This window comes from Dunckerocampus dactyliophorus, chromosome 2 (assembly GCF_027744805.1).
Source record: "Dunckerocampus dactyliophorus isolate RoL2022-P2 chromosome 2, RoL_Ddac_1.1, whole genome shotgun sequence".
Lineage (NCBI taxonomy): Eukaryota > Metazoa > Chordata > Actinopteri > Syngnathiformes > Syngnathidae > Dunckerocampus > Dunckerocampus dactyliophorus.
In genome coordinates this window covers 50810113-50824395 of record NC_072820.1, presented here as the reverse complement: position 1 = coordinate 50824395, position 14283 = coordinate 50810113, and the positions used below count along the sequence as shown (strand labels likewise).

Sequence of the window (14283 nt, the reverse complement as noted above, 5' to 3'; positions counted from 1 at the left end):
GTTTGTTCATCTGTTAACTGTAGCAACTTGAGTGGGGAAGGAGGACAAAGGATAGAAAACTTTACAACTTCCACACGGAAGGAGAACCTTTTTAACTCGATCTCAGCCTTGGCATGTGGGCTCTGCAAGCTCAGTAGCCAGTCTCCATGCAGCGTGAAAGGTAATGTAATCTCGTAACATTACTAATGTCTAGTGACTCCAATAGTACATAGACTTGTCTTTCGATATTTGTGGGCTAATAATAGGCCAAACTGCTAAAATAATGCATAAAGTTAACAATCACTTGCTGCCCAAAAAGGTCATACAATACTTCTCTACAAGAGAGGAGAAATCTGATCTTAGAGGAAAAGTAAATTTGAAACACTTATATGAGAGAACAACGCTAAAAACCCACAGCATTTCAGTGTGTGGAATCACATTATGGAAGGGACCGAGGAAGGAAGTCAAAGCACCGACATGAGCGAATTCAAAAAATAATACAAGCAGTTGATGTTTGCAAAACACAAGGCAGAAGAGTCTTGAACTTATATTGTTATGCTTTTATAGTGAGGGAGCCATATTCAAACCGTGATATAGAAAATCTAGAAAATAATGTAAATCCTATTAGTTCACCCAAAAATGTTAACACAACACACATTTTTACATGCAGAAAATGAAGCAAAAATAATTGCAAATGACAAATGAATGGACATCACTTTTACCCCCGCACCAAAACCATCAATTGACAAAATAAATTCATTATCCTGCAACCACAATTTGCTAAAATGTAAAAAAACCCAAAAAACATCAAACTAAATATCGACGTCCTAGAACCAATAAACATGTACCTTGCTGTTTAATATAGAAAATGAGAAAACACAACCGCTGGAGGCAGTGACATCGTGGAAGTGTGGCGACCGGGCACACGGAACCTTAGCAGATGTAAGCTTGCTCAGAGGGTCGGCAACTTTACTAAAGTCCCGAATAAAGCAAGCGCCAGTAGAAGTTGGTGAAACCCAGGAACCTCTGCAACAGTTTCCTAGATGTAGGAGATGTAGGAGTGGCCAATCAACCACAGCCTGGATTTTGGCAGGGTCGGGTCTAAGTTGCCCGTTCTCCACAATAAACCCCAGAAGGGACACCGAAGGTGAGTGAAAGGGGCATTTTTCAGGCTCGACAAACAACTGGTTTTCCAAAAGTCTCTGGAGGACAAGACGGACGTGCTGCACGTGCTGTTTGGCAAACGAAGAAAAAATAAGAATGTCGTCTAAATAAATGAAAACAAAGCGACCAATCATGTCACAAAGGACATCGTTGATAAAGCAATGGGGACGTTAGTGAGTCCAAAAGGCATGACACAGTATTCAAAATGCCCAAAAGGACAAAAAAAATAAAAAATGCCCCAAATGCGTGTTGAAGGTGGTCTTCCATTTGTCCGCTTTACGTATGCAAATAAGGTGGTTAGCATTGCCTAAAACCAACTTGGTGAAAATGGTGGCAGCAGGAAGCGGCGTAAAGGCAGAATCAAAGAGAGAAAGGGGCTATTTGTTCTTTGCAGTGATCATATCACGTCCAATATCCAATATCAATATCCAATATCAATACGAGGACGCAAGGAGCCGTCTTTCTTTTGGACAAAAAAAAAAAACCTTCCGCCAGGGGAGAAGAAGAAGGTTGGATGTGCCCAGTGGCGAGACAGGTGGAGATGTACTCCTCAAGGGCTCCTGCTCGGGTTGGGAAATCTTATAAAGCTGTGAGGAGGGAAGTGGCGCACTGCGCAACAGGTCTATGGGGGGGGGGAGTGACATGTTGCGGCCTTTCCAAAATACCTCACTGAGGGAGTGGTATTCCTCAGGAACCAGAGAGAGGTCAGGTGAGGTAGGCGAAAGATTAGCAAAACAGCCAGCAGGAGATGTGGTAGTCAGTAACAGTTACTTTTTTAGACCAATCAGAGGGAAAAAATTACGGAATCACTCAATTCTGAGGAAAAAATGATGGAATCACCCTGTAAATTTCCATTCCCAAAACTAACTCGTGCATCAGATTAGATCTGCTGGTTAGTCTGCAGTTAAACAGGAGTGATCACACCTTGGAGAGCTGTTGCACCAAGTAGACTGACATGAATCATGGCTCCAACACAAGAGATGTCAATTGAAACAAAGGAGAGGATTATCCAACTTCTTAAAGAAGGTAAATCATCACGCAATGTTGCAAAAGATGTTGGTTGTTCACAGTCAGCTGTGTCTAAGATCTGGACCAAGTACAAACAACATGGGAAGGTTGTTAAAGGCAAGCATACTGGTAGACCAAGGAAGACATCAAAGCGTCAAGACAGAAAACTTAAAGCAATATGTCTTGAAAACAGAAAATGCACAGCAAAACAAATGAGGAACAAATGGGAGGAAACTGGAGTCAACGTCTGTGAGCGAACTGTAAGAAACCGCCGAAAGGAAATGGGATTTACATCCAGGAAAGCTAAACGAAAGCCATCATTAACACCTAAACAGAAACAAACAAGGTTACAATGGGCTAAGGAAAAGCAATCGTGGACTGTGGATGACTGGATGAAAGTCATATTCAGTGATGAATCGCGAATCTGCATTGGGCAAGGTGATGATGCTGGAACTTTTGTTTGGTGCCGTTCCAATGAGATTTATGAAGACGACTGCCTGAAGAAAACATGCACATTTCCACAGTCATTGATGATATGGGGCTGCATGTCAGGTGAAGGCACTGGGGAGATGGCTGTCATTACATCTTCAATAAATGCACAAGTTTACGTTGACATTTTGGACACTTTTCTTATCCCATCAATTGAAAGGGCATTTGGGGATGATGAAATCATTTTTCAGGATGATAATGCATCTTGCCATAGAGCAAAAACTGTGAAAACATTCCTTGAAGAAAGACACACAAGGTCAATGTCATGGCCTGCAAATAGTCCGGATCTCAATCCAATTGAAAATCTGTGGTGGAAGTTGAAGAAAATGGTCCAACCTGCAAAGCTGATCTGGCAAAAGCAATCAGAGAAAGTTGGAGCCAGATTGATGAAGAGTACTGTTTGTCACTCATTAAGTCCATGCCTCTGAGACTGCGAGCTGTTATAAAAGCCAGAGGTGGTGCAACAAAGTACTAGTGGTGTGTTGAAGTATTCTTTTGTTGTTGTTTTTTTCATGATTCCATAATTTTTTCCCTCTGATTGGTCTAAAAAAGTAACTGTTACTGACTACCACATCTTTTTTCTTGATTTCTTTTAGTGTTTCTTAAAGCCAGAAAGTTGCCATTTGAAATGACTTTAGTTTTGTGTCATGTCTGTGATCAGCTTTTTTTCTTCAAAATTAAACAACTGAATGAACATCCTCCGAGACTGGTGATTCCATCATTTTTGCCAGGGGTTGTACAAGTGTAAGACCAAAGACCAACGTACTCCACTAAATTTAAATAAAGACCAGTCAGCGCACTGACGCACTGCCAAGAGGCACAGCCCAGCCTCTTGTTTCCTGACAGGGTGGGAGAAAACGCTCAAGCTCCTCACTGAAAACGGGCAAGCTGGAGAGGAGTTCCGGCTTGCGTTCGCTAACCACCACGGCCCATTTGGCGGCGCGTTCCGAGAGCAAGCCAATGATATACGCCATATTGGCAGAGTCAGTTGAACAGGTATGGGCTTGCAGGTGCAACACGAGGAGGCATTGGTGTAAAATAGTCTGCACTCTCCAAAATCTCCCTGATACCTGGTTGGGTGTGAATGTGGGATGGGGCTTACCAGTTGGAGAGCCAACGAGGCCGCTGCTGGCGGCAGGGGAGTCTCCACAGGTACGACCACAGAAGAAACAGTCATATGGGTGTGCATGTCACGGAGCTGTCTGTCTTGTTCCGCGGCATCCATGGCAAAGGCTTCATTATTCTGTTGGGCTGGGGTCCGGAGCAACGAGGACGGATCCCAAGATGCAGTTGCAAGGCAAGCTCAGGTAAGGTTAGCCTCTTTTAATGAGTCTCACAAGGCACAAAAAACAGGAACCAAAGACGACGGTGCATAAAAAAGGAGCACTGCGACTAAACGTAAAATTGACACAAAAGTGAACTGAAAACAGCCTGCGAGGCAGGCGGGCTCCAAGACTAGCAGGAGAGTGTGTGAAACAAGTAAATAAGAGTTGCTGAAAAATAACTGTATGCCAACAACATGTTTTGGAACACAAGGAGGTCGTGAAATAATTCAGCACCCTCCTGCAGCAGCTGGGGGGGAAAAGAATGGATGGCTGATGGGCAGCAGCTGTGCCCGCCTGGTAGCTCGGGCTGACCCAAGGAAGGCCCTTGTCTGCAAAAAGACAAAAGGGGGCAAAGAACAAGAAGACAACATCCATCAGTAATCGGGACCCCAAAACCCAACACCTGTCACTACTGATAGTAGTGGGGGGGGAGTTATTATGGGAATCAAGTCATATTAAGAAAATATTTGTTCAATTAAAAAAGAAACAACTAAAATAGGGAAAAAAGAGCAAGGAGTGAAGTTGATAATAATATTAGACTAGGATACGATAGAGGCAGCCACGGCTTTTTCAAGGACCCGGGTGGCAGAAATTACCAACAAACAAAAAAAACCCAGGGCATTCCATTTTTTTGTTCACCTTGTTTATTTGATGAATATTCACATCACTGGTTGACAAATAATCACAAAGAACATCGCTTTCATACCAAATATTGAGAATGGACGGCGCCAGTAGACCTCTACCAACCAGCAGTTACTTTGCAGTCTTCTGCATGCTCTTGCTCTGGTGTTGTGCCCTACACAGGAACACAGTGGGCCCACTTTCCAGGACTGAAAAGTAGAGTATCTTCACATTGCAGCTTGGTACATCGAAATATTTGGCTTTTGGACGGACAGTCCAAAAAATACAAGGTAAACCATGATTAGCATAGGTGCAATTCTTTCCTGTTATGAATGGAATAATAGGTTTCATATGACAGATGGGTATTCAAACTCTGAAATGCTGCCAAGACTTGGTAAGTGGTGCATATTGACCAACACTTTCCAGATAAATATACATTTTACATGAAACAAACAAATCCCTGCTTCGGCATTCAATTTGGTCCTTGGGTTCCTTTCACTCAACTCGGTGTTGGCATGTATGTCAGCATTTTTCTACACACTGGATTGCCAAACGTACTGGGACACCTCTCCAGAGACTTCCATGATAATTGATAAATAATTGCTAAATCGTTAAACCCATCAGGAGTTCCAGGTTGCAGTGAAAGTGACTCTTCCTGCTCCAGATACAGAATTTTGAGGAATTTCATGCTCAGAATTTTGCCTCGAAGGACATGACTGTGTTCTGGTGTACAAAGCCAGACCTGGATGACTGACTTTGTTGTTGGGGAACTTGACTGGCCTGTCCTCAATCCAAAAGAACATATTTGGGATGACTTTGAGACGATTGCAAAACAGACCTTGACGTGCCTGACCTCACTAATGTGCTCCATGAAAAATACAGTAATCCCTCCTTTTTGGGGGTTAATTGGTTCCAGACTGGATTCCTTATTGATAAATATTTTGGTAGTTGGAGCACAGCATTACTGTATTCCTAAACCTTGTGGAAAGTCTTCACAGAAAAAATGAAGCGGTTATCAGCGCCAAGGGTATTCCACCCCATGGTTCAAGAATGTGATGAAAGTTGGTGGTAGATGTGCCGATACTTTTGGCAATATCGTGTAGGTGTGATCCAAGAAGACAGCGTTCATTTTAAAGACATGCTTCAAGACAATAGTCTATTTGATGGGGAAGAACAGGCTTGCCAGTGTGTGTCCTCGACTAAAACACTGACACGTATGAATCTTATTTTAACAGCTACTGCTGTGATTGCCGGGTCTTTTTTCATATTGTGGTAGGGGTGTCAGGAGACGAGATGATGCACAAGAGTTGATCTACGAGAAACAGATGAGACGAGATTTTAACATTACTTTCAAGAAAAGTAGAATTCCAAAATACCACGTTAACCTGCAATGCTCCTCACGAGGCTACACTCTTCTGCGCTCTGTGTGTACGCTAGCGGCCACCCACCGAGACAAAGAGACTGTATGACAGAGAAGAGGGCTCACCCCGCGTTCATGCCGTTGTTCTATGGAACGAACGCGGCAAGGTGCTAAAAGCAATGCACAAAATGAACTGTCTTCCTGCCTGTTTGGAGGCGGGATACGAGGAAAACAGGCACATGCACATGGCAATGAATTTTCATTTACTGGGTGATTATTTGTTATCGTCCCAGGCCTAGCGCCCACGAGAAATCTAGTCACGTTTTAATCTTGCGAGATCTTGTGACACCCCTTTAGTGTTGTAGTAATATCTGACCGAGGGAACACACTTTGCTGCCTTTCTCTCCACGTCATCCATCTTCCAGAACGTAACAGGAACAGACGTCATACATGAATTCTTACGCTTACATCTTTAATACATTTTAGAACATTCTTGTGACTTCAGAAGTCTGATTTTGCAGCAGAAAAGAAAGAAAAAAAGTACACTTTTTCCTTTGTTGCACTGTGGATGTAATAATAAGAACACCGTCAGAAGGTGGAACTCGTTCATGATCCCTGTTGAGACGCAAGATATTTTTTTTGTTTTTGTATCATTTAGGGGTGATAAAAAGGTGGTGGTGTCTATATACAAGGGATGGTGACATTCTCGAAGGAAAGGTAGAATTCCAGTGCTATAATTGGACACAGATATGGATGGACATGAGAAGGACTCAAATGGATTACGTTTAGTTGCAGAGCAGCAACATTAAACTTGACCCTCCTCTCACCGATTATTCTTGATTCCAAAAGTGCAAACGTGACGTTCAACCAAAGTACGCAGGTGGTCGAAATTGTTGGTACCCTTATGGCAAAGACGGAAAAGCCCACAAGAATCATTGATCATACCGAAAAAATGTACTAAAATTTAACAAATGGAATGCAGGCATTGGTTTTGAATTTGTGGCTGAAGACATCTGAAAAAAAACTACGATTTAACTAACAAATTATCATGCCAATATGAGGGAATTATGAAATGATACCGACAAATCTGATAACATTAAAAATAGCTCCAATAACCAATAATAAAAAAAAAACACTCCAATGAGGCGAGAGTACCCGTACTGTGCAGGTGAGCAAATCAAGCACTCCTTTTTTTCCTCTTGCCTGTGACGTTAACGGCCTGCCATAAATTCCCCTGAGCTCACAAATATTCACTTCAAGAGGAAGGACGTTGTACCAAATCCTTCGCAATGAGGGGGGATAAAAACGCCATCGAGCACACAAAAAAACTCATCAGCCACCTGAAACGCCAGCGCTGTGGTGTTTAAAAAGTGCAAAAGTTTTGCCAGAGACCTCCGTGGCGTCAAACCGGCTGCTCATAGCGTGTGCCCAAATACAGCACCCCTTGCTGGGCCACAGCAGGTGGCGCCTCCCCCTCTATACTCTGGTTCTCCTGGTAGTAGTGATGTCATGTCAATGACATTAAATGGAGACAAATCAACAGGTACAGTTGGTCATATCCTAATTTGTTCCAGTCCTTCTTACCCCCAGGTGTGAACAAACTACACTTAAATCTGCATTTTCAAAAAGTAAACATAAAAAAGTTATCAGTTTTGTTTTGGACAAAAAAAAGATACTGTGCATCTCTAAAAAATAACGCAAAAAAGTAATGAAACTGTCCATCCATCCATTTTCTATACCGCTTCATCCTCTTTAGGGTCGCGGGGGCATGCTGGAGCCTATCCCAGCTGACTTCGGGCGACAGACGGGGTACACCCTGGACTGGTCGCCAGCCAATGGCAGGGCACATATAGACAAACAACCATTCACACTCACATTCATACCTATGGACAATTTAGAGTCACCAATTAACCTCACCTGCATGTTTTTGGGAATGTGGGAGGAAGCCGGAGTACCCGGAGAAAACCCACACGCACACACGGGGAGAACATGCAAACTCCACACAGAAATGCCCAAGGGAGAATCGAACCCAGGTCTTCCCGATCTCCAGGCTGGTAATGAAACTGTCCTGGACAAAAACGATGGTACTCATAATCCAATATTTTGAAGCAATTACTGCAATCAAGTACTTCCTGTCCCTCTGAATGAGACTCCTACACCGGTCGACAGGTATTTTGGTCCAGGCCTTGTGAGTAAACTGCCCCAGCTTTGTCAGGCTTGATGGGCATCCTCTCCAGAAATAATGTTTCTTTCCACAGATCTTCAATTGGAGCTCAATCAGGGCTCAGAGAAGAACACTTCAGAATAGTCCAATGTTTTGGGTCATTATCCTGTTGGAAGACCCATGACCTGCAACTGAGAACAAGCTTTCTAACATTTTGCTCCACAATGCCTTGATCTTGAGATTTCCTGGTAGCCTGCACAGACTAAAAGACACCCTTTATCGGACGCAGCAAAGCAGTCTATCGAACATAACCGAGTCTACTCCATGTTTCACAGTAGCCATGCTGTTCTTTTCTATGTATGCGACAATTGTGTGTCTGTAACCATAGAGCTGATATGACTTGGCAAAAAGCTCCAGGTTTGTCTCCTGGGAGCTTTGCAGTTTATTATTCTGGCAAATTCCAGTATGTTTTCCGAGTTTTTCCATTTGACCTTTGTGAGTTTTTCTTTCTTTCACAGAAGAGTACCAACAGTTTTATCCATGTCTGTATATTCATTGTAAAATGACTCCTTTACCCTTCAGGAAAAACTTGCTTGCTTCTGGTTCAGCACACAGTATGCCAAGTTTGTTGTAATATAAATGATGTGTTACTTTACGTATATATGGTGGAACCTCGGTTAGTGCAGTTAATGTCCTGCGTAAGTCCAACTGTGTTTGTAAAGTATTTTTATCACTAAACGTCATTAGCAGCCTATCAGCTTGCTAACAAAATGGAAATCAAACCAGGAGTCAGCTCCATCGCCCATCTATGATGTAATCTTCAGTTGACTCTCCATCCATCCACCTTCTTTGGGTGGCAGCCGAAAACGAGAAGCCCAGACCTCCCTCTCCGTGGACCTTTAGTCAAGCTCTTCCCAGCGGATCCCGAGGTGTTCCCAGGCCAGCTGAGGGACATAGTATCTCCAACGTGTCCTGGGTCTTCCCCAACGCATCTGACTGGTTGGACGTGCCCTTAACACCTCCCCAAGGAAGCGCCTAGGAGGCATCCTGACCAGATGCCTGAGCCACCTCATCTGGGTCCTCTGAATGCGGAGGGACAGTGCTTCTAATCTGAGTTTCTTCTGGATGACAGTGCTTCTCACCTACCATTAGGGAGAGACCAGCCACCATACTCATATTCATTTTGGCCGCTTGTACCCGCCATCTTGTCCTTTCAGTCACGACCCAAAGCTCATGACCATCGGTGAGGGGAGGAACGTAGACACACTGCTAAATTGAGAGCTTTGCCTTTGGGCTCAGCTTCCTCTTCACCACAACGGACCGATGCATCGTCCGCATCACTGCAGACGCCGCACCGATCCGCTTGCCCATCTCGCGTTCCATCCTTGCCTCACTCGTGAACAAGACCAGGAAGTACTTAAACTCCTCCACTTGGGGCAAGAGCACATCCCCCACTCGGAGATGACACTCCACCCTTTTCCAGACGAGAACCATGGACTCAGACTCGGAGGTGCTGATTCTCATCCCGGCCGCTTCACACTCGGCTGTGAACCGATCCAGTGAGAGTTGAAGATCATGGCCCGATCAAAAAGCAGAGACCCAATCCTGCAGCCAGCAATGCCCTCTCTGCGCCTAGAAATGGTGGAGTCCAACCCTTACTAGAAACGGTGGTTGACTCTGTGGTAGTTAAATATGAAAATGACTGGACATACTGTATGCTGAAGAGGAGGAATTCATAGAAATGCGAAGGGGTCAGGTGAAGGCAGACTACAGTGTTGCTTTTTAAAAGTTGTCCTCGCCACAACACCAACCATCAAGTTTGACCACAAACCACCAGATTCCTCAAAAGAAGGGAGTAGCCACGATAAAGCCATCCTATGGTCACATAGTCTTTACGCTGAACCAAGACTACTACATGTTCATATTCATGAACATGTATGGTCCCTGGATGTGATTTGGAGGGTACAGTACAATATCAAATATGATTACACGGTGCTTTTAGTTGTCTTAAACATTTGCTTTTTGACTATCATAACTTGACTATCATAACTACTGAGACCGGCTCCCAAAAGCACAGATGTACGGTACACAGCCAATACACGGTAAAGCAACGTTTATATCACTTTAGTGCCTCGGGAAAGGAACGGGACTGCGTTTCAAAGTGCACAAGACTGCCGGCATTGCCAGGGGAACTTTACATAACGAGTATGATTTGGATAGTGTTTCATATGCCAGACACACAAATACAATAACATGAGTGACAGTAAGCTGTAAAGGTTTCCGAGCCAGACTATCAGTGCTCCTGAGGCTAAGCAGCGCTCTCTAAGGGATGGATGCAGCAACTTCACACATCTGACAACTACGGCTACAAATACCTCACCAAACCTTTACTGTTTAAGTGCAGACGTAATACATGATGCTTAGAAGGGGATGAACTAAAGGCATTTCCGTAAGTAGGTGGGTGGGATCAACCTGGTTAACACATTCAATCATTCGCCCTAACCCTAACCGCCAATTGGTACATCACAGTGTTATTCTAAACCTAAAATTTCAGGGTTTTCTTCTTCTTTCATACATTAGTTTGAGTGTTGCTCAATAATAAAGAATAAGACAGTATAAAACCCATCAAAGGGTCCCTGACATGACTCATCAACTTTGCTTAAATACGTTACATATACATACGTTTGTAATTATGTTCTATATCCTTCCATTTTTGAAAGCCAACGGTAAATTTGCAAAAATGATAGTTTGCCACCCATAACGAACTAGCTCTTGCAGTTCAGCCTCATTTCCAAAAGTGACGCCATTGGGGTGCTATCACTCAGGTAAACAAACATGTCGGTGTACGAGACAGATGATGTTTACAGTGATTATAGCCAAGATTTGAGCAATGTGACAATACGTTCCAAGGAAGACGAAACATTTGGAGATGAAATAGAGAACTTGCAGAACATGGATTTAAGCCTTAAGACATGGCGATGAAGATTGGTTGCCTTCAAAACACAGAATGGTAAGTGGAAATTACTCTGGAGGTGCTAATCTTTCTATTATTCTTTTAAATTGGCTTTTTTAATGAGCGTAAAGGGTCTTTATAGCCTGATTTATTGTCTATTTTGCCACCGTCGCAGCCAAAGTCAACATATGGATGTGAAAAGATGTGTATATAAAATGTAAAATGCTATCATGGAATAGTGTTTCTAAGTCATTAAGTAAACAAGACATGACTCACTCTGCTCTGTGCCAGCTTTGAGGTCGTTCTTTGTTGCCGGGTTTTTTTTCCCTGTGTACCGGCGGAGTATCATCCTTTTTCAAAATGCGTTTCTAGCGTACTTTCAAGCCAAATGCTTTTGTAAAGGTGTTCCTTCATAGCGGTCATCAGTGAAATCATCACTGCAAAGAACAGAACTGGAGGTGGATGCCCATGTGTCTCTCGCTCTATGTACTTGCTTCATCCATTGTTGTCTTAAAGTTACAGCACCACTCAGACACCGTAAACATCCAGCAGCAAACACAACACTACTTGGTTGAAAAATATACCAAACCAAGTCTACCATCTACCTCAACAAGCGTTTGTTTACGGGTGTCACCCTGATGACGTCCTTTCTGGAAACGAGGCTGGGCTGTGAGAGCTAGTTCGTCATGGCTGGCGCCATCAACTATAAATGTAATTTTTGTGAATTTACCATTTAATGTAGCACATAAATACATAAAATATATAACATATTTAAGCAAAGTTGATGAATCATGTCAGGGGCCCTTTAATGTATTATCAGCAGACTAGCGGTGCTAAAATATGGCTGCATTCATGATGTGCTGTCCAGTCCGGTCAACTATTTCTTGGTGTAATTTTGTAATGGTTCTGCAAAAGCGTTTTGAAATTAATCTTCATTTTTGATGACTTGCTACACAAAACAAACGACACTAAAGATGCAAAGTCCTCTTTTACAGCATAAGCTAAGCAAAAACGTTTAAAAAAGCATCTACAAAAAATCCCAATCGACTTCCATGTATTTACACTCCAAGCAAGGCTAAAAAAAATACAAAGAGAAGCGCATTAAGGTGCATCTCACGTCCTTACAGCAGTACTGCTTCATCACAACCGATCAAATAAATCCCAAATTTTATTGCCATAACGTCCTAAATGAAATTAGAAGAAATAAATGCATCTTACCTAGTATTAGCGCTTAACTTAGTTTTCTGTTTGTGTTGCTGTGAGAGACGTCCAGTGACAGACAGGAAAGGAACATGTCTTATCATTGTTTGAACAATATCATCACAGCCCACCTCGCACTGTAAAGCACTGCATTCCTGAACACCGACAATCCCAAACTATTTGGTTTCATTCTAGGGATCCTGCACAGCAGATTAAGAAGAAAGAATTTTGGCTATGGTAGTTTGTGGAGAACGTGCTGTGTATGTGTGTGTGTGTGTGTGTGTGTGTGTGTGTGTGTGTGTGCGTGTGTGTGTTTGTGTGTGTGTCAGGAACCGTGAGCTGCTTCACTGACACTTTTAAAAAATCATTTTCGGATGATAACAAGAGCGTGAGTACCTTTAAAGTCTGGGTCGGATATACTGTCCATATGCGACCTGACCATTCATGCTGCAGTCGCATCGCATACATATCGGATTTCTATCCACGTACACGGACATGACAAAAATCAGATACAGGTCACACAGGAGCAAAAAAATCGGAATTGACCTGCAGTGTGAACATAGCCTAAGTTGTGTATTGAATTGTCATATTTGGAGGACATGCGGATCGCTTGTGCGTATATGGGCTTGTCAGTGTAAATTAGCATCGAGCTGTTGTATTCCCATAGAGAAATTGTTGTGTTTCTTATGTCAGTTACGAGTGACTTGCTTGATTTCTGCCATGTTCAGTTGTACAGTGCTTCAAAGTTAAAGGCTCAGAAATGGAACTCAGCCGGAGTCCTTATTGCGAACCCGCTGTCTGTCTGCTGAGCTGGCAAGTAGCCACGACGCTAGCGGGCGGCACTTTTTGACGATGCTTTCCGACTGGTGACATTTCTTCCAAATCCGCTCAAGCGTCCAGCCCAGCCTTTCCGCGAGCTGTCGATATCGTAACGATACCATACTTATAATGACGTGCAAGTATAGGGGACACAGTCGAGACAAGCTCAGAGTTACCTGCGCTGTGATTACCATAGATTATTTGTTGGCAAGGATGGATGTGTCCATTTAAAGCAGACTGGAAATGATTTGCTGTGGAGGACGTGGAAAGGGAATGGAGGTCAGGCTGGAGGAACAGTGAGTAAGGTAGAAGGAGCTCGGTAGAGTATGTGTGAGGAAACACGGTTCAGCTCAGGATAAACCAAACGCCGGGCTTTACCGTGACGGGGATTTTACATTTGGACGTCCTCTACGCCAGCGCTAATGAGGAATGCTATGAGACAGAAGTTTCACAGACAAACAGCGAGTGCTCTTCTCTACGTGGGGGTGGGCCAAAGGTCAACCCAAGGGCATCAGAGGTTCGGGTTGGTGTGCTGGCAGGCGGTGGACCCCAGAGAAACACAGCGAGGCGGACGTTCGGTTTGGTGCTGCGGGAGGCGAGATGGAGGGCGGGGCCGAAGGGAAGTGACCTGGAGGGTTGGTGGGTCAGGCGTAGCCCAGCCAAGCTCTGGCTTGCTGACGTTCAATCTGTGGAAAGGAGGAAGTTGAATTATTAAATGAAATTATGAAACATTTCAGAAATATTTACCTATTTATATTAGGGATGTCCCATAATGTTTGATGTTATCTGCTGAAAAATGTTGTTATGTAGCAAGAAAAAACTTCATGAGAATAAACAACAATGCCACTTTAGTAGCATGAAGTTGAAATATCAGAGAAAAAGTTGTAATACAATATGAGAAACAATGAATAAAGTGGTATTTTTTGGAAAATTAGGTTGCGGAAAAAATTAGGAATAAAGTGAAAATACTACAACAATAAAGCCATAATATAATAATAGGCTCCAGCATGCCCCCGCCACCCTAATGAGGAGAAGCAGCATAGAAAATGGATGGATGGATATAATAATAAGAACATTTAGAATAAAGAAAGATGAAATAGCAGGATTTTTTTTTTAAAGCCACAGCAAAAATGGAAAAAACAGCTGAAATTTAACAAGAATAAAGTCAAAATAGGAAGAGAAAAAACTTGTATTCTAACAA

At 43.1% G+C, this 14283-nt stretch overlaps 1 protein-coding gene across 13 annotated transcripts in view; it reads right to left on the bottom strand.

The window, feature by feature from the left end:
* Positions 1-4580: 4580 nt before the first annotated feature.
* The window catches only part of map4l (microtubule associated protein 4 like), a 99901-nt gene continuing 90198 nt past the window's right edge, over positions 4581-14283 (bottom strand). For 12 of the 13 annotated variants that reach the window (XM_054768343.1, XM_054768351.1, XM_054768348.1 and 9 more), the window contains one exon: positions 4581-13768. In XM_054768343.1, the coding sequence (XP_054624318.1) occupies positions 13764-13768 (5 nt within the window). In that variant the 3' untranslated portion in view covers positions 4581-13763. The remainder of the gene's footprint in view (positions 13769-14283) is intronic. The other variant, XM_054768346.1, reaches the window with a different exon arrangement.